The sequence below is a fragment of the Octopus sinensis genome, linkage group LG9 (genome assembly GCF_006345805.1).
Source record: "Octopus sinensis linkage group LG9, ASM634580v1, whole genome shotgun sequence".
NCBI lineage: Eukaryota > Metazoa > Mollusca > Cephalopoda > Octopoda > Octopodidae > Octopus > Octopus sinensis.
The window spans coordinates 88590592-88610891 of record NC_043005.1 but is presented as its reverse complement, the minus strand read 5'-3'; the positions used below and the strand labels follow the sequence as shown (position 1 = coordinate 88610891).

The 20300-nt window shown below is 38.7% G+C and overlaps 2 protein-coding genes across 2 annotated transcripts in view; one reads left to right on the top strand and one right to left on the bottom strand.

Moving 5' to 3' along the window:
* Nucleotides 1-20300, bottom strand: part of LOC115215459 (organic cation transporter protein-like) — a 463156-nt gene that overhangs the window by 127754 nt on the left and 315102 nt on the right. The window lies entirely within an intron of this gene.
* LOC115215894 (sorting nexin-12) overlaps nucleotides 4845-20300 on the top strand; it is a 44751-nt gene continuing 29295 nt past the window's right edge. The window contains exon 1 of the mRNA XM_029785246.2: nucleotides 4845-5047. Coding sequence (XP_029641106.1) covers nucleotides 4895-5047 — 153 coding nt within the window. The 5' untranslated portion in view covers nucleotides 4845-4894. The remainder of the gene's footprint in view (nucleotides 5048-20300) is intronic.

The following is a 20300-nucleotide window of genomic DNA, read 5'->3' as shown; positions in this document are numbered from 1 at the left end:
CCGTTCTTTCCCCTCCATCTCCTGCCCTTTGTCCTCTGGGTAAGAGGTAGGTGCCTCATCTGGGATGTCACCGTCTGCAACTCCTTTGCTCCCTTTCACATCCTGGATGCTGCAGTAAATGGGAAGATCATTGCTTCCGTAGTCGAATGGAATGAAATCCTTAAGTATCGTGACTTGACAGGTAACTATCTCTTCCAGCTTGCGGTATTTAAGACATTTGGAGAAGATGGTCCGCTAACAACGAAGTTCTTGTCATCGTTGGCGCCTCGTCCTACCAAGGTGTTAGGTGATGTCCGCGAGGGTGCTTCACTGTTCCAGCACCAAAACCTTGCCATCACTCGTAGTAATACCGCAAGCGTGTTGGCTTTCTTCAGCTGGTTCCGTTCAGCTTTCTGACGTGCATCCCATTGGTGTGTTTTTTTTCTTTCTTTCCTTTTTTCCTCTCCCTTTTTCTTTCTTTTTCTTTCTTCCTCTCTTACTTCCAGTTTCGGAATTGGACTTTTAATGTAGTTCTGTATTGGGATCTTTTCAGTTTGAACGGCAGTTTTTAACATAATTTCTAGTCAACTAAAAAATTTTAAACTTCGTATACTGGTAGAATGTGTTTATAAAACATCATTTTCTCTTGGCTTTCTTGAGAAAATTCTGTAGTTTGTAACATATTTCGTCTTTAATTTCTTGCATTTCGGCAATTTTAACCAATCAAATACGTCCATTGAGGTAAAAAAAACATTCTGTGCCGTATGAATATGTCCCTCCTTTAAGAAACAGATTTGGTTTATTTATATTTGTGAAGAAAAAAAAGATACCCTTCCCCCACCCCTAACCCTAACCCTAACCCTAAATCTAAAATTTTTTAGTTACCTAGAAATTATGTTAAAAACTGCCGTTCAAACCGAAAAGATCCCTATATTTATCTTTTTCTTGTTTCTGTCATTAGACTGTGGCCATGCTGGTGCATCGTCTTCAAAAACCTTTAGCCGGACGAAGCGCCACCGCCGGGAAACGAACTCACAACCTGACGATCGCGGGCCGAATACTCTGACATGTTAAGTTAATCTCAAAATAAAACGTAAATAAATAAAATAACAGTAATAGTATCCCATTTTGGTACAAGGCCAGCGATTTTAGGGTAGAGGGGTCTGGTCGATTACATTGACCCCAGTGTTCAATTGGTACTTATTTTATCGACACCGGAAGGGATGGAAGGCAAAGTCGCCCTCAGCGGAAGAACAGACGATGTAAAGATGGCTGGTTGGTTGGCTGGCTGGCTGAATTCTGAAATTACACTTTACAAGAAAGAAAGTCACAGAGAGAGGGGGAGGGAGAGTGTGTGTGTGTGTGTGAGAGAGAGAGAGAGAGAGAGAGAGAGTAGAAGCGAGAGGGGAGGGAGAGTGTGTGCGTGTGTGTGAGAGAGAGAAAGAGAGGGGGAGGGAGAGCGTGTGTGTGTGTGAGAGAGAGAGAGAGTAGAAGCGAGAGGGAAGGAGAGTGTGTGTGTGAGCGAGAGAGAGAGAGAAAGAGAGAGGGGAGGGAGACTGCGTGTGTGTGTGTGTGTGTGTGAGAGAGAGAAAGAGTAGAAACGAGATACAGAGTGTTAACATAAGAGGTGCAAGATGAGCGCACGTACGAGGCTTGGTGGCACCCAATGGGTAAAAGGAAGCTACAGAGAGAGAGAGAGAGAGAGGGAGAAAGAAAGAAGAGAGAAAAAGGGAAAGAAAGAGAAAAGGAAAGAAGAAAAATTCATAGCCATGAATTTCAAACACACTTTGAAATTCATGGTGAGAGAAAATTTTTCAACTTTTTGTAAATGTTAATTTTTACATTTTGCATATTGTTTTATTTAACGATAAGAAATATATATTTTTTTGTTTTGAAAAGTTAGTATTCCATCATTTTGTATAAGCTCCAAAAAACATTTGATAACAGTTAAATTATGATTATTGAATGTATGGCCATATTTCCTGATATTACCCATAACTGCAAAAGTATACTTCTAAATCTTGTTGTCTTGGGAGGGTCGTTACGCCAACAATAATGATACACGCACTGGTTCATTATCACTTCTTTATTGTTAGTCAATTGCTTAAATATTTAGCTTACTTACTAATCGATTGTGTTAAGCAATCAATCGGTTGTTTGTTAGTCAACCAGTGTGTGTGTGTGTGTGTGTGTTTATTAGTATTGGTGCAATGGCCTTCCAAAGACATAAGACTTGTTTCAACACACTAATTCACATTAAGAACCTTGCAAACAAAATACATAGACCAAGTATACTTCTAAAATTCAGCAACATATACGTTTTGAACGAGAATGTAAGAAAACGTGGCCAATGACCACCACTCTACAGGCCCTGTCCTCGGTGAATACACAGACCATTGAGTACATTCATTGAGTCATAAAAATAAAGACAAACGGAGCCAGAACAAATAAATGATAAAGAAAAGGTTATAAAATGTAAGAAACATGTTCATAGGATGTTTGTAAGGCGGCGAGCTGGCAGAAACGTTAGCACGCCGGGCGAAATGCTTAGCGGTATTTCGTCTGCGTTACGTTGTGAGTTCAAATTCCGCCGAGGTCGACTTTGCCTTTCATCCTTTCGGGGTCGATAAATTAAGTACCAGTTACGTACTGGGGTCGATGTAATCGACTTAATACCTATGTCTATCCTTGTTTGTCCCCTCTGTGTTTAGCCCCTTGTGGGTAATAAAGAAATAGGTATTTCGTCTGCCGTTACGTTCTGAGTTCAAATTCCGCCGAGGTCAACTTTGCCTTTCATCCTTTCGGGGCCGATTAAATAAGTACCAGTTACGCACTGGGGTCGATATAATCGACTTAATCCCTTTGTCTGTCCTTGTTTCTCCCCTTTGTGTTTAGCCCCTTGTGGGTAGTAAAGAAATAGGTATTCCTACCTAGTCAAGATTTTAGCTGGTATTTCTAGCTATTCAAGCAACCACATGGAAGACAGGTCTCAGGTCAGTATTCATCCAGAAGATTATAATAAAAGATGGTCAAATGATGATTAATTCGTCGCTGTTTATTTATACACTGTATATATCTAGACCCAGATTATCGTGTGTATCCTTCGTTCTTTTTATGAAAGACACCAAACACTGACTTAAAAGATTTCTGAACTGTTGTTTCTAGCAGTTCAACCCATGTATGAAGTGAGGAATCGGCATAACTACAGAATGGTGCCCCTCCTTTTCTGAAATATGCACATTTTTCAATGAAATGTTGAAGAGGGAAGATTATAATTATAGGAATAAAAACTAGAAAAAATGTAGATTGATATCTTATAGGTCGTTCTTTCACTCCTCTGTTCCGACTTTCTTGCCAATTCCTGTAACTTTAGCGTTTTTTTTATTTCTTCCTCACGAATTATGTTTCAAACAACAACGTTACGTAATCTAAACTCTCAGAAACGTATTTGAGTGAAATGGTATTAAAAAATAGGCGTTTTAAAGTCATGAGAAAACAAATCGGAGGGAGAGAATGATCTGAAACTCCTTCAAAGAAGATTTTTTTAATGTTATCAACATAATAGTATTCTACACCCAAAAAACGTATTTCTGCAAAATATTTTTGGGATCTTTTCGCTTTGACCGACAGATTTTTAAAATAATTTCCACGTAACTAAACACTTTTAAACTTCGTATGCTGGTAGAATGTGTTTATAAAACATCTTTTTCTCTTGGCTTTCTTGAGAAAATTCTGTAGTTTGTAAGCTATTTGTTCTTTAATTTCTTGCATTTCGGCAATTTCAACCAATCAATGACGTCTATTGAGGTGAATTTTATTTAAACGTGTATATTAAAGAAAGTTATGAGGAAACAAAGTCGGAAGGGGAGAGAGAATGATCTGGAACTCCTAAAAAAAAAACTTTATTTTTCATATTTCGGTTTTGGATTTGGTTTGCAAGATTCTTTATATGAGTTCGTGTGTTGAAGCATATTCTGTTGTGTCTGGGGAGAGTCATTTTCTTTTTGTGCCTTATTATGTAACACACTCACCGGTAAAATTTCCACTTTTTTAAAACTATTGAAAAGGTTGCAAGACGCAACGAAAATTTTAGGACAATAGAAATAAGAAAAGAGTGGAAATTTTACCGGTGAGTGTGTTAAATAATAAGGCACAAAAAGAAAATGACTCTCCCCAGACACAACAGAATTTATTTTTCATCTTATCAATATAATCATAATCTACACATACGAAAGTGAATTTCTGTAAAATTTCCTTAAAAATTAAGTATTATTCAGACTATCACAAAGAAAGAAATCATAGGACAGTTTGGGGGTCCTAATGTATATATATCGAGAGAGGTGGGGCCCTAATGTGTAGTTATAGTTCAGGTTCTTGCGTAGTTGGTTCGATCTGACACGAGACGAAGTTGAAGAAGAAGTGATGAGTTACGAAAGTGAATTTCTGTAAAATTTCCTGGCGATCCTTCGGTATACGTACCGTAAGTACCGGAAGTGGCTTTGTTTACATTTCTGAAGATAACAGAAACCCTTTTCTCCCACCCCTAACCCTAACCCCCCCTCCCCATATATACAAAAAAAACACTTTCTTGAAATTTATCCGGTACTTCCGGTACGTATACCGAAGTTACGCCTCCCTTAAAAATAAGTATTATTCAGACTATCACAAAGAAAGAAATCATAGGACAGTATGGGGGCCCTAATGTGTATATATATCGAGAGAGAGAGGTGGGGGCCCTAATATGTATATATATATCAAGAGAGAGGTGGGGGCCCTAATGTGTAGATATAGGTCAGGTTCCGGCGTCATTGGTTCGACCTGACACGAGACGAAGTTGAAAAAGAAGCGATGAGTTACGGGCCTTGAGTTGTCATAAAGTGATTACGTCAGAAGCCGTCGGGGCCCAACAGTCAGGATGAATACGGCCACTGCTCGCATTCAACCCAAAAAACAAACTTTAGAAGATGCCTATTCACCTCCGGCCAATTTTCTAGAAATAGACGTCTGCAATCCACAAACACATGGACTAGGCAAAAAGCGATACACCGATTACGAAGTCCGAATGAGGGTGAGTATTAGTTTAATTAACTACGAAACGACACCACTTTGCGATATTAATTGCTATTTGAATGATTAATGGTTACGGATGATATATAAACATGATGTTGAATAATGGCAATAATGTTGTAATTGGCACGAACCATAGACAACAGGAACAAGATCTTATACATTTAGTTTATCTACGTTTTTGCTTCCCCGTCTCGATTCTTTTCTGCGTTCAAATCCCGCCCCAAGTTTTCACTTTTATTGTCATCCTTTCACCGTCAACACAAGCAGAGCCATACATATGAAAGGAATCGGGAACGTGGTGGGGTCAATTGAGTTTAACATATCTACAAATCGTTCTTTCCTCTCTTGATTACTAAAGTAGCAAAACAAAAAAAAAATGGAAAAGAAGAAAAATAGGGTGGATTTGAGCTTCAGTAAAAGAGTTGACAATCCTTGTTGAAGCACGAATCTTATCTTAGCTTTACTCCGTTTTAGACTAACTATTGCTATATATATATATATATATATATATATATATATATATATATATATATAAAAAATGTGTGTGTTGTACAGACATCAAAATTGTTTAGGAATCCATGTTAGGGTGTGTGTTCTGGTTAAAAACCAGGATTACATATTCTGCAATTGGATTTACCAGCATTCTAAATAGTTGATGTTCTTGTTCTATAAAACCTGTTGTTTGTTGTAACAACTCTGCTAAAGGTTACTATAATAAAAGAAAATAATAATAATATTTATGTAAGTAATTAGATATATGTGTAGAGAAAGAATAATCATTCCGTTAATTACGGATTTAGTGAATTATATTTTTAATCGAATATTTTTAATTTGTTGTCATTTTAAAAACAAATCTCATTCATCTTTATCGACTTCGGATTGACTGACAATGGCTGCAGAGCTAACGGAACCGGGTTTAACTAGACATATATCATTATTCGCATACATACATATACATACACACATATATATATATATATATATACATATATATATATATAAGTGACGAGTTTTTTGATATTTTCCCCGTAACTGTGACGTTCTTTTATGCCTTTCAGTCCGAAATCTGTAGCCTTGCTGGGGCAGTGACCATTCTTATCCGATTGGCCTTTCGGTGAAGATTTTCATGGCATTTCGGGGAAATATGCACGCGTAGATAGATAGAGGTGTGTGTAGCTATGAGTGTATGTAGTTATAGATATACAGCTATATTTAGCCTCTACCGAAGAACACGATGACCATCGTCTGTAGAACTATGGCACCGTAGTTCGGCATTAACACTCAAATTACCCCCCACCTGTATGTATTACGCAAACGCACATATATGTATAACACTCCACATTTGTATCTTTGTTAGGGGGCGGTTCTGTTTGGTGTTTGTCGGGTCAACACAGTTTTCTTGTCTCGATATGTACGACATGCGCACGAGTTGTAATAACGTGGCTACACAAAATATATTTTACATCTAAGACATTTATCGGCGAAAGTAAAGAGTATGTAAACCCAGTGTTTAGGGTTTTGGTTAAGCCGAAAACGGGTGGCGTACGTAGTCGTTAACTCTGTCCGTTTATTTATATCAGTTTCCGTGTTGAAGTCCACAACCTATATCCTACATTAATAAGATCCTTACTACGTGAAATAACACTGGATACGTAAATTAAGAAATCTGAGGTTTCAGGTGTTCATAGCTTTGTTTTTCAACCCTGCCCCCTGTGAAGTGATTCTAAATGAGAATCGAAACCGTAATCAAAGGACTGCATTGTCAAATGTGTCCTTCCAATCCCGAGTCTGTGGGCGTATAATTTACAAGATACTTGTCTGCTATCAGTTTGATGGCCTGCGTAGAGATTCCCTTGTCGGTTTGTATGACGCCTGTGTTGTTGTTTAACTCAACCGTGATCGAGTAAATTTATGCTCAAAAGGCGCCTCATATGTGACCACTCCGTTTGTTTTGCTTTTCCTCTGTACCAGAGACTACATTTCTTAATGTGTCCTATTACTTTTGAGACTGCTTCGACTGCTGTCTTTGGCAGGCCTAACGACTACCTTGAAGGTCCCTTCCTTGATTTACATGGAATTATTCTGCAGTTATTTGTATAAACATTATAATAACTGTGGAAATTAACGCCTGAATTTTTTTAAAAAAACACATATCCTAAATTGCTGTCCACACCCTTCACAGACGGGGAAACTTAATCTCCACAAAGTTAGGAGGCGACATTTAACTCTTAATATTTGGTTTAAATATCTATGAATGAAATAAAGAATATGTGGGGCTACACTCCAGAACTGCACACCATTATTTTAGGTAATGTCTTTCTCTCGTCCCTCTTTGATTGCATTTCCTATTTATTTTTCTGTGAAAATAATTCGGCCCTCCAGTTTCTTGGGGGAGGGGGAGAAAAAAAAACTATTACTTGTCAGTAGAAATCTGGGTTTTTTTTTTCCTTCTTTTGCTTTGACCTAATTTAAGAAACTGATCTGACATGGGAGGGTGTTTCATATATAATTGTATGTATGTGTATACACACACACACACACTTCGTTTTCGCCATAGTGTCTAAAACCATGTTCGATCTATCTATCTATCTATCTATATATATATATATATATATATATATATATATCTATCCATTCGTCTATCTATCCATCTATCTATCCATTCGTCTATCTATCCATCTATCTATCCATTCGTCTATCTATCCATCTATCTATCCATTCCTCTATCTATCCATCTATCTATCTATATATATATATATATATATCCATCCATCCATCTATCCATCCCTCTATCCACATCCATAGTCTGAAGAAGGCCAACTTCGAAGTCACTGTCGCTACTATTCTTGTAAATGTATTATGCGCGCGCACGTACATGGTGGTAAAATGCTTATTGGAACCGATGGGGGTAACTGCTGGAGACAGAATAAATAAGATAAATGCGATTCGTTGTTTGTACGAAAAGTTTATGAATGACCGCGTTATTGAGAGGAAATGCTTGGTGCGAAGAGGTGGAGCCGTGTGTAAGTTGTACAATGTGGCTGATCCACCCCCGAAAAATCGGCAGAGATTTGAGGTATGTGTGTGTGTGTGGACTCATAATAAACCTGTGTGCGTATGGGATATGCGTATATATTACACACACGCGCGCACATGTATATGGTATTGTTGTCTACTCTACATGTTTATACACGCAAAATCCAGCGTGTGTTTGTGCATAGATTTCAGTGTATGTGTATACACACACACACACTATGTTTATGAAGAGAAAGGACATCGATATTAAACAGTGTTCGATACATTACATGTCGTGGTGATTGATTTAATTTAAATGTTCTTAATTATAATATTTATCTTGACAACTAGAAATCAGCTCTTAGTTTATATAATATGTACGTGTGTGTGTGTGTGTAATTGCGCGCGCGGACACACAGCCACAAACACTCGGTGTTCTGTGAAACTATTTAAAGAAGCACTTAAAAATTTACGCATGTCTGTATGATGTGATTAGGGTGTATAATGGTGATTTTTGAAAACTGATATATCTTTATATGTGGTTGGCGTGGATGAATATCTTGTCTCAATTACTATCTTAAACTTTGTGTTCCGGTTTGCAACGTTTAATTATCTCTTGATAAGCTTTGCTCGTTCTCATTAAAACTTGTTTGACGAAATATTTCGGTAGATGTTGGTTAATATTCCTTTCATTTTGCATAACTTCTTGGAAAACTATATCTCACTTTCCCTTTCTTCTGTGGTTTTTTTTTTTTTCTCTTTAAGAACTCCGCCCGAATTTTGAACGGGGACGGGAGTCATCAGTTTTCGTTTTCCTAATTCTGCCTTCCCAGATGAACGAAATAAAATTTCAAAATATTTTAAAATACCGTCGGATCAGGTGGTTGCTGTTGGTTACATCCATATATGTGACCTGATTAAGCAGATTTAAGATCAGCGACGTTCCAGTCGTGACCAACTACTCTCTCTTTCCCTTCTCCCAGGCATAATATCTCTAGGATTACATTACCTACGATATTTTTTTTTTATTAAGGTAGTTGGGTACTTCTTTTTCCTCTGGTTTCGTCAGTGGATGGGCAGTGATCATCCCCCTCTTACCCGCCCCCCGCCCCCTTTTTTTTTGCAACCCCCTAAGATTGGTCATGGAAGGGGCTATAGTCAGAAGAAATAATGGCTCGTGGTTTCTCTTTAAGTCGGAATTACAGAGTTGATTCCACTGAAGGCCAGATGATGGTTGTGCTCGGCTACTACCGTCCGCCCGTCCCCCTCCAATCTAGTTTCCCCTTTACCCAAATACCTCAGTATTCAACATGTGCCTCATAAACAGATTTGTGGTCACGTGCCAAGATCAAACATGGGTGTGGTTGTGTATAGAAAAGCTTGATACCCAACCATGAGGTCTCGAGTACGGCTTGAACCTTGAGCAAGGGTCTTCAAACTTGGCCTCAGGCCAAAGGTCAACCAAAGCCTTGTGAGTGGATTTGGCAAACAGGAATTGAAAGAAGCACATCATGAGTGTGTGTGTATATATATTGACATCACATGATGGCTCTCAACAAGCATCACCATCGTACAAGTGATGTCATTTATTTCTGAGGAAATATTACTTTGCTTGGGAACAGGTGAGGGTTGGTGGCAGGAAATCTGCCTCAACAAATTCTGTCTGACCCGTGCGCACATCTTGTGCTGGGGAATGATTTAAGTATACATAGTCGAGCGCTTTTGATTTTGTTGTTGTTTAACCTGACTACAGATCTGATACAGCTGACCTGTGATAAACGCCATTTCACTTGTGATTATTCCCTCTCTGTGTGTGTGTATATATATTTATATATGCATATATATATTTATATATGCATATATATATTTATATATATATATATATATATCAGTATGGTTAAGCAGTCTGCATCCCAACCACACCATTTTGAACTCAGTTCTTTTGCATGGCCTCTTGGACAAACCCCAAGCTGACAAAAGCCTTGCAAATGGATTTAATAAGGGAAACTAAAAAGAGCTCTTTGTGTACATATGTATATGTGTGTCCCCACAAAATTTCAGGCCCTGCACCTATAGTAGAAAGGATTATTATTATTATTAATTGAGTGAGAGAGCAGTGCATGCCATCAAAATGACACTGGGTTAAAATATACGAAGTCCAGTATACCCGTCATGACTACCCGTCTGATAAGGGTACACTAGGCACATGCAACAATATGATATGTGCGCAACATGGCGATCTTATATCAAGATAAACAACTCGTGATCTTGCAGGTGGGGCCCAGTTAGAATTTCCTTCAGATTGAGTATCCAATTCCGCTCAAAAGATCCCTGAATAGTGGTTGCTTGAGGATGTTGAACAAAACACCCATGTTTCCAAGGGCGAACTATCCAAACCCCAAAGAATCCCTCTCAACACATGTCTATGATGCTCCCCCACTACTTCTGCTTGTGATCAGAGATGCACATATTGTCAGCCACCAAGGGACATACTCAACTGGTTACGATCAAACAACTGACAAGCAAATCTGTGGTATTGAGCAGAATATTTGCTGTAGCCCATCTTTTATACCAAGACAAAACAATGAACATGATAACACTTCCGATCAGTTAAGATGAGAAGCCATGAGAGTCACTGCCTGGTACTACATCAGAGCATTTATTATTATTACTATTATCATCATCATCATCGTCATTATTGTTATTATTATTATTATTTGTGTCTGCTACTAACAGAAACTAGCAATAAGATTACGTAAGTCTTGAGTTTATGAAGATAATTAGAAGTTTTTGAGATGGTTTGCTACATAATGTTGAAAATGTTAGCTTAGATAACACAAGCTAGGCTTTTACTTCCCTCTCCTTCTCTCTGCCCCCCCCCCTCCAGTCACTGATTATATATTTTATTAGGACAAAGGGCAGAAATGATACGATTTATTGATGTTTTGACTGTTTTTCATGTTCATCTTGACCTTTTGTCTACATTTTCTCTTTAATTATGCTTTAAAAACTTTGTGTAAATTATTTAAAACTTTGTTTTACAATATCCACTGTACACTTTTGTTGGGAAGTGGATTTTTTTTTTATACTTTCAATATTTTGTGGAAGCACAGGGTGGCACCCTAACAGAACTGTTAGCGTTGGAGGAAATGCCTTTTCAGTATTTCTTCTGGCATTTTACATTCTGGGATCACATCCTGCTGTGATCAACTTTGCCTTTTGTTCCTGCAGGGGTTGATGGCATCAACTAACCCATCAAATTCACTAGTGCTGCCCTAAATTAGAAGCAGTATTTTGTCAAAGCATGGACAATGGATTGGCTAGGTTGTCACTTGACCAATTGATGTACCAATGGTTTACGTCTTGCAGCTGGCAGTGGAATGTGATTGTGGCTAATATTCAAAACTAAAAAACGTCCCAGTCGACAGCATTTTAATATGCACTTTTTCATGCTAGCCTGGGTCAGGTGGGGTTCATTTTGAGGCAGGTTTTCTATGACTAGATGCCCTTCTTGTCACCAACTCTCACTTGTCTCCAAGCAATGGAATATTCCCCCATTGCCAGACATATTTTCCCACAGAAACTTGAAACGAATGACATTGCTTTTATGATAGTGATATTCAGTTATAACCATCACACAATGTCACTTCAAGAGGATGGACACGGACACACACACACATCATCATCATCTGTTTGACAGGTGCTGGCAAGCCAGAGGGCTGCACTGGGCTCTAAGCATGGTTTCTACAGCTGGATGCCTTTCCTAATACCAACCACTCTGAGAGTGTAGTGGGTGCTTTTCACATGGCACTGGCATCGACCACGTTCGGATGGTGCTTTTTACATGGCACCAGCATGGAGTGCCACTCAGGGGGCACTGGCATCGGAGCCTCTCGGGGCACTGTATACCCAAAAATATTTCTGTTTCCTCTGAAAGTGTATTTCTAATCAAATTTATGAGCCATCTTTCTGTGTTGTGGTCCTACTTTAAGACAAGTGCTTTGTTGACTTGCAGTGCTGGGTTTAACTCTTCCAAATGCCTCTCAAGAGACTCGCCTTCAATACTTCCCTTGTCCGACCAAATTTCACCAACTCAAACTCTGTGTTTGACCAGAATTCCTCAGTTGTCTTTCTCCACTTTGGATTTTAAATCTGGTCCTGACTCCCAAGCTGTGTACCAGTAGCCCATTCTACATTAACCCTTAAACATTTAAACTGGCCACATCCTGCCAGATATTCTCCCTGCTTTATGTTCAGACTGACCAGATCCAGCCTCTCACACCTACCCTACAATGTCATACTAAAAATAAACAATCACATCATTGAAATCTCAGAGCTATGAGATAATCTTCCATGCTTTCTGAGATTCGCCAACACTACACCTGATTTTCTCCCCTCCATACACACACAAGCATGTATCTGACTCATACATTGTTCGCTTTCCAGACATTTGTACATTACTGCATATACTTTATACGCACTTTCTGACAAGTTGTGGTGCACCTGAGCACTGTATACAATAATTTCATTATTATTATTAATCCATGATTAATTCAAAACCATGTGAACAAATAAATAAGGAATCTGAATGCTAAAGGGTTAAACTCATCACATACAACTATCCACCATCAAGTAGACATCTTCCTAGGCCATGCATGATAGCCTCCACTTCCAATGTGTCGATATTTCCATATATCTGGGATTTATGTTTTTTTATGTTCCATTAGTAGACAGGTCCTTCCATTTCATACCTTATGTGTATAGTAACATTACCAGACTTTTGTTGAGTATAATGTCTGTTTTATTTAACCTTTTTTGTTGCTCTGTTCCCAATAAGTTACATTGGCACACAGACAGGCTGTGTGCTTAAGGGGTTTATTCTTCAACCACATGTCTTCAGGTTTGGTCACACCGAGTGGTGCCTTAGACAAATGTCTTCTGTTAGAAAATTACTATTTTTAAATCTCACAGCAAGAGATATTCAGCAACAGTACTTTGGGGTAAAGATTATTTGCCAACATAACATGGCAGTCCTGGTTTAGGACGAATGTTGCTTTAATTTAGCCCCGGGAGACACCATTTTCAGCTGACTATACGACACGATCTGTGTCCTTATATTTTCAAACAAGGGAATCTAGCACCCCCACTCATGATACACAGATATTGTTTTGAGCTGGGTAGGGGTGCTAGATTCCCTTGTTCGAAAATATAAGGACACAGATTGTGTCGTATAGCCATCTGGAGACGATGTCTCCTGGGGCTAAATTACAGCAACATTCGTCCTAAACCAGGACTTCCATGTTATGTTGGCAAACAATCATTACTCCAAATGTCTTCTACTATAGCATACCATATTGAGTTTTAACACAAGTCATGGGCTCTATAAGCTGCAGGGGCTGAGGAGAGTAATTTTGAATAACACCCAAAACAAGGTCCAAACACCCATCAACTTGCATTTGTTAGGAATCACCATCTCTAATGCTGATGATTTGATGAAAAGCTCTTAGTCTACAATGTAAGACAAAGTTGGTTTGCTTCTCCCTTGTTTTTGATGTTGTTGTCTGTTAATTGATATCAGCCAGGATAAATGAAGAGACTCAAGTTGAGATTGGCTCAACTTTATTGCAGTATTATATATACATACTAGCGGATAAACCCAGTTTCACCCAGTCAGTTTGGATGATGTGGCTGTAATACCTGCTCTGTGTAAGCATTCAACTTGTTTGGGCACGCTTACGTTAAAAAACAATTTTAGAATGACGTTTTTTTCTGTCAAAACTAAAAATAACTGACCAACAAAAACAAACCAACCAAGATTCAAACAAATCAAAAGATAAACCCAAATACTAAGCGAACAAAGATGAACCATCCCACTTCCATTGCACATACACACATTCACATACCCCCCCCCCTTTACATACACACACATATAGTCACAAAGTTGAAAAGATGTTTGATTTATTTTTTAGCATACAGTTTTCATCATCCCTCTACCAAGTATGACATCACTCCTTCCTTCCTTATTCATTTATCACCCCTTCCGTTCTCATTTATAAACACAAAAGTATTATTATAGTAGATTATCTCAGTAACCATGGGAACTATAAAAAAAATACAAAGCCCAGCAACACCACCAGATGTTAAACAGGGCAGGGCCTGTTGAGGAAAAGAAATTATGTTTGCAGTGTACCTATATGCTGTGATCCTGAATTGGGCAGGGGACGTATGGCCCGTGGTCCCAGCTTTGGATGACCCTTGAAACTAATGTTCAGGTCGTTTGGGCAAAGTTGGCAGTATATTCTCCACATTGTACAAATGATGTACCGCTCGCAGCGGCGCTGGAGAGAGTAGAGTTTCAAGGCTTTAAGGCAGTCCCAATATGTAACAATTGGGCTGTGTTTCTTAGACTCTGAGTTTTTAGGGTTTCCCTCATTCCACCCTCTGGAACACTGTTCCAGTACTGTTCATTCTGTTCTTGCAGAGTAATGAAAACTTATACGTCCATAGTGGTCCCATTCGACCACCTTCCCATATTGTCCCATGAAGATAACACCTAACCAGAAATCAAACACTGTCACTGATGTTCTTGACAGTTACCTGACATTTTACATTTTGAGTTCAAATCTCACCAAGGTCAACTTTGCCTTTCATCCTTTCAAGGTCAATAAAGTGCCAGTCATGTACTGGGGGAAGGGTTGAACGTATCAAATTACCCCTTTTCCCTTTACCTAAATAACAAATCATTATTCACTTTCGCCAAGGTAGACTTTGCCTTTCGTCATTCCAGGGTCAATGAAATAAGTACCAGTTAAATACTGGGGTTGATATAATCGAATTCCCCCCTCCCTCCCCCCGAAATTGCTGACCTTGTACCTAAATCAGAAACCATTAATTAGTTTGTTTGTTATGAATAGTCAAGTCATCAATTACGACAGATATGAATGAAAGTGAGGTGTGTGTGTTTGTCCGGATTAAATTATAAACACTGCTTCTGTAGGTTAATCATTTTGTGTGTGTGTGGTTGGTTTAATTCTGTTGCCCTTCCCTACAAACCGTAGCTGCTATACAATTGCTCATAAAGTCTGTGTGTGTGGTTTTCTTTGAGCAATATTTTCACTTTTGTGACTGGAATCTTTTGCTAATTGAAACAGTTTCCACTTAAAAGCAGGTGTTAATCTTGCCATTAAAAGTGGATTTAGTAGTTTAGTGTGGGAGGCGGAGTAAAACACTGGACCTCAGGTAGGATTTAACTTAAATTATTTCATTCCTCACGCTTCTCCATGTTTAAAAAATATCAGTTATGGGTATTGGGGTGGGAGATATTAAGCACTGGAGTCCCACTGTTCTTCTCCTAAAATTAACAAAAAAATAATTAAAAAAAGTGTAGCGATTGTAAACTTTGTGAAAAAGAAACACTATGGGTGTTGTTATATTTGAACTCCTAACCATGATGTTTAGCCCCCAAGTCAGCACCAATCCTACATGTCTATGGCCAAAGACATTCTATTTGCGACCCTCCTGTCTTTTTTGTATACCAGAGACTTTATTGTCAGTGCCATTCATTTTCTTTTTAAATCTTTTTGCTACCAACCTGCCCACGACCACCCCTGCTTTTATGATACAAACTTTCAGCTTTAAAGTGCTTAATAGTGACAAAGTTAGTTTACAAAATTCTTTATTATTTTCAAATAACAAATCAACTGAAACAGAAATATCAGTAACACACGGGTTAACACTGTAGGGTGGAATTTGAGGGAGATTTTTGCTGTTATTTCTAGCAGGTTGTGTACACAAAAGGCTTCTTTACACGTAATGAGCAATAGAGTAACTGTTCTTGTTTTGGTGTATGCACATTAGATGTGTGTGTAGTAGACCTCATCCATTGCCTGGGCCTTGAGTACTGGTAACAGTCCATTCCGTTAAAAGCATTGGAATCAGGTCTCCATTACATGGGAACATTGTTCTCTTCCCTCCAGCCAGTTTCAGGAATCCTGAAAAAGGGCCCTAGATATTTCTGTTTCTCTTTCGACTGACCCATTAAATAAAAAAAAAAATGATTTGCATAATCAAAATCAAATCACAATCAAATGGAAATTGTAGTTGTAGCTGATACCAGTGCCACCTGACTGGCTCCCATGCTGGTAGCACGCAATAAGCACCATTTATGCGTGGGTCATTGCCAGTTCCGCCTGACTGGCTCCCTGAGCTGGTGGCATATAAAAAGCACCATCCGAATATGGTCAATGCAGCCCCCACACCCCATCAGGCTCCTGTGCCGGTGGAATGCAAAAGGCACCATCTGAACATGGCCAATGCCAGTGCTGCCTGACTGACTCCTGTGCTGGTGGCACACAAAAAGCACCCACTACACTCTCAGAGTGGTCAGTATTTGGAAGGGCATCCACCCATAGAAACTTTGACAGATCAGATTGGAGCTTGGTGCAGCCTCCTGGCTTGCTAGTCCTCAGTCAAACCATCCAACCCATGACAGCATGGAAAGTAGATGCTAAATGATGATGAATTTGCAGCCCCAGACTTAAGAGCAAAAACCATGACCTTCTGAGTTTTTACTTTTGGAACACTTTCAGGGGTGTGTTTTTTTAGTGTGTTTCTTTTTTTCTACAGCAGTAATTTGAAAAATATTTGGCTGCTATTTTGAGCAAGTTGGGCAACCATATAGAGCAGGGGAGGAGGAAACTTGGACTCAAGGGTGAAATTTTGCTCAAAGCTCTCTTCAAAACTACTGACCAAGTCTCTAAAAAGCCCTTTGAAAATGTTTAAAACTTCAGACCATATAATTCAGCTCCTGTCTTACTATATACACTGATTTTGTTTCCGTTAATTTATTGGTTTCAAATTTTGACACAAGGCCAGCAATTTTAGGGGAAGTGTAAATCACTTACATCAACCCCCAGTACACAGCTGGTATTTATTTTATCGACTCCAAAAGGATTAAAGGTAAAGTCAATGATTCTGCCAGCTGGCTACATTTTTGTTTCAATTAATTTATTAAAATGATTTTATTGTTACCAAGATGGTGTATTGGACTATAAATCAATTTGAAATTTTGATAGAAGATTTTAATTTCGATCATTTAAAAGCACAAAGTTTGTGTCATAAAACCCTGGTCAGTCTCTGGTGGGTTGGCATCAAAAGGGTTAATAATGTTTAACCCTTATAAATCTTCCCTAGTGCAAATATACCCCTACTGGTCCTTATATACTTATGACTCACCCCTAATACTAAAATGGTTCAACACCCTTCAGTGGTTAAATGGCTTACTGTTTCAAGTTCTAACTGATGAAAGACCCCAATGAAATTAACCTTTTTTTTCATGTATTTCTGTCGGACTGCACTACTTGGATTTCAATTAATTTTTAAAATAATGAAGAAATTAGCAAAATATTTTTTGTCATTATTCAACTGGTGATTGGAACACAAATTGACATGGAACTTTAATGGAAGGCTTTTAATTTAGACCACTTTAAAACAGTGAATTTGTGCAATAAAACCAGGGCTGATCTCGGACGAGTTAATATCAGAACAAGTAATTATTGACTAGCAGGGAAGTTGTTTTAGTTCTAAGTGTTGATTATCTGAGTTCTAGCTTCAAAATAATAGCCTCTTGGTTTCCTGCTGTTATCAAGTCTGCTATTAGTTTGGTTTTTATAATGACTGTTTTGTTAAAGTAACTACTATTCCTCCTCTTCCTCCTGCTTTTCTCAGCTCTTGCTTAAGAACTTGTGAAAGACTGGCTCCTGTACATCTAAGTAGTTGCCTTACTGTTGTCTCCTGGGGGTCATTAGGAGCACCATCCTGTCTTGAACTTCTCTTTACAGATCTTGTGGGGTTCATCCTTCTCTAGGTCTGAGCAGGCAATTTTTTTTCTTGAAGACATTAAGTCAGACAAGATGAAAGACACAAATCAACCCCAGTATAGAACTGGTACTTATTTTATCAACCTTAATAGGTGTGAAAGGCAAAGTCAGCCTCAGCAGAGCTTGAACTCAGAGCTTAAAGAACCAGAACTTGTGAAAGACTGGCCCCTGTACATTTAAGAAGTTGCCTTACTGTTGTCTCCTGGGGGTCATTAGGAGCACCATCCTGTCTTGAATTTCTCTTTACAGACCCTGTGGGGTTCATCCTTCTCTAGGTCTGAGCAGGCAATTTTTTTTCCCAAAGGCATTAAATCAGACAACACATACATACACACACATGCATGACAGGCTTCTACGCAACTTCTATTTACCAATTTACTCACAAGGCCTGCATTGTAGAAGACACATGCGCAAGGTGCTCTACTGTGGGATTGAACTCAAATGCAAGTGGCTGCAAAGGAAGGGTATTGAGACATCCTAAACTTGGTCATATCTTTTACTGGGAAAATAACTATCGAATTACTTCCTGATTGTCATCAAGTACCTTTGTAATTCTGTCATTTTCCTTCTTCATCACCTCCGCCAAGGAAGGAGGTTATGTTTTCATTGGTGTTGGTTTGTCGTCTGTGCAAAATAACTCAAAAAGTTGTGAACAGATGATGGAATTTTGGTAGTGATACAAGAATTTTTATGGATTCTTGAAGGATTTTTCATTTGTTATATTTACTTTACATGAAGTATTACAATGTTACGTTCTTTGATTATCTCCCTTGAAAACATGTTCATTGTTTCCATGTAACCTATGGTGGCGTTGCTCTTTCCAAAGTTTATTTTTGTTTCTCTATTAGTAATTTTACTCGCATATCTATCTTATGAGCTGCTTAGTGGAGGTCTGCACTCTTCGAGTACTTTTCTAGCAGGATAATGTATCATCATCATCATTATTTAACGTTTGTCTTCCAGGTTGGATGAATAGACAGCACCTGATGAGCCCTGTGGACTGTATTGAGCTCTAGTATCTCCTTTGACATGGTTTCTACAGCTGGATGCCCTTCCTAATGCCACCCACTTTGTGGGGTGGACTACATGCTTTGTTTACATATGAATAGAAATGAAGATAATGGAAATGCAGGGAGTGGTGAATATGGTTGGGGGGTGGGAAGTGGTTGAGTGTGTGTGCCAATTTCCATCATTACCTCCTCCCCATCACCTCCTTCTGCTGTACAGCATCACACTTCATATTCAAGCATCATACATGGCACCAGCACTGGTGAGGTTGCCAAGTAACATACATGACAAAAAATCTCTCTCAACTATGTAGGGGTGTGGTAGTAAAGGAGGTGGTTTTATACCCAGTGTTATAAGACTAAACCATAGTAGAACAACTGATACGGGTGCCTTGATGTAGAAGAGACACCTGGCTAACCTATGTATCTCTTCCTATAACAAGATATATAGATTCTCCTAAACATATTACGCTTTAACTCTTTCGATACCAAACCACCTGAAACCATCTCTGGCTCTGTAGTACAAATGTCTTGTTTTCATAGGTTTTGAAACAGGAACAGCCTACACCACTTTAGTTAGGCACCAATGAAAGGTCTTGCTTGGCCTGCAAGAATAAGCAGTCAAATCTCCCTCAAATCACACATTGTCACCTTAAAAGATGGACACAGTATCAGATATATTCTTTTCTACTCTAGGCACAAGACCCAAAATTTGGGGGGAGGGGGTCAGTTGATTAGATCAACTCCAGTATGCAACTGCTACTTAATTTACCGACCCTGAAAGGATGAAAGGCAAAGTTGACCTCAGCAAAATTTGAACTCAAAACGTAAAGACAGACAAAATACCACTAAGCATTTCACCCAGCATGCTAATGTAATCACAATTGGAAAACATTTGACCATAGATCTGCTTGGTCAAAACTGACCTTGGAATAATTACCACCAGCAACAAAATACACCACCTCGTTATAAGTTTTAGTCTTTTTCTCTCAGTTACTAATTTCTTCTCTCTCCCCCCTCTCTCCAATCTCTCCTCCTTTTCTGTCCAGTCTATGATTACTACTACTACTACTACTACTACTACTACCTGGTGTCAGTAAAGTGGTTGGCATTAAGAAGGACATCCAGCTGCAGAAACCAAGCCAAATCAGGCAATGGTCTTAGTGCAGTTCCTATCCAACTGGCCAACTCATACCAACATAGAAAGCAAACATTAAATGATGTTGATGATCATGATCCGTCCCAATGTCCATTATCTCAGTTGTCCAAATAGTTCAATCAGCTGAGCATATTAGAGTTATCTTCCTTTTAAGATTTTGAACATATCTAGTGTTGGGTGGAGTGTCGTTGC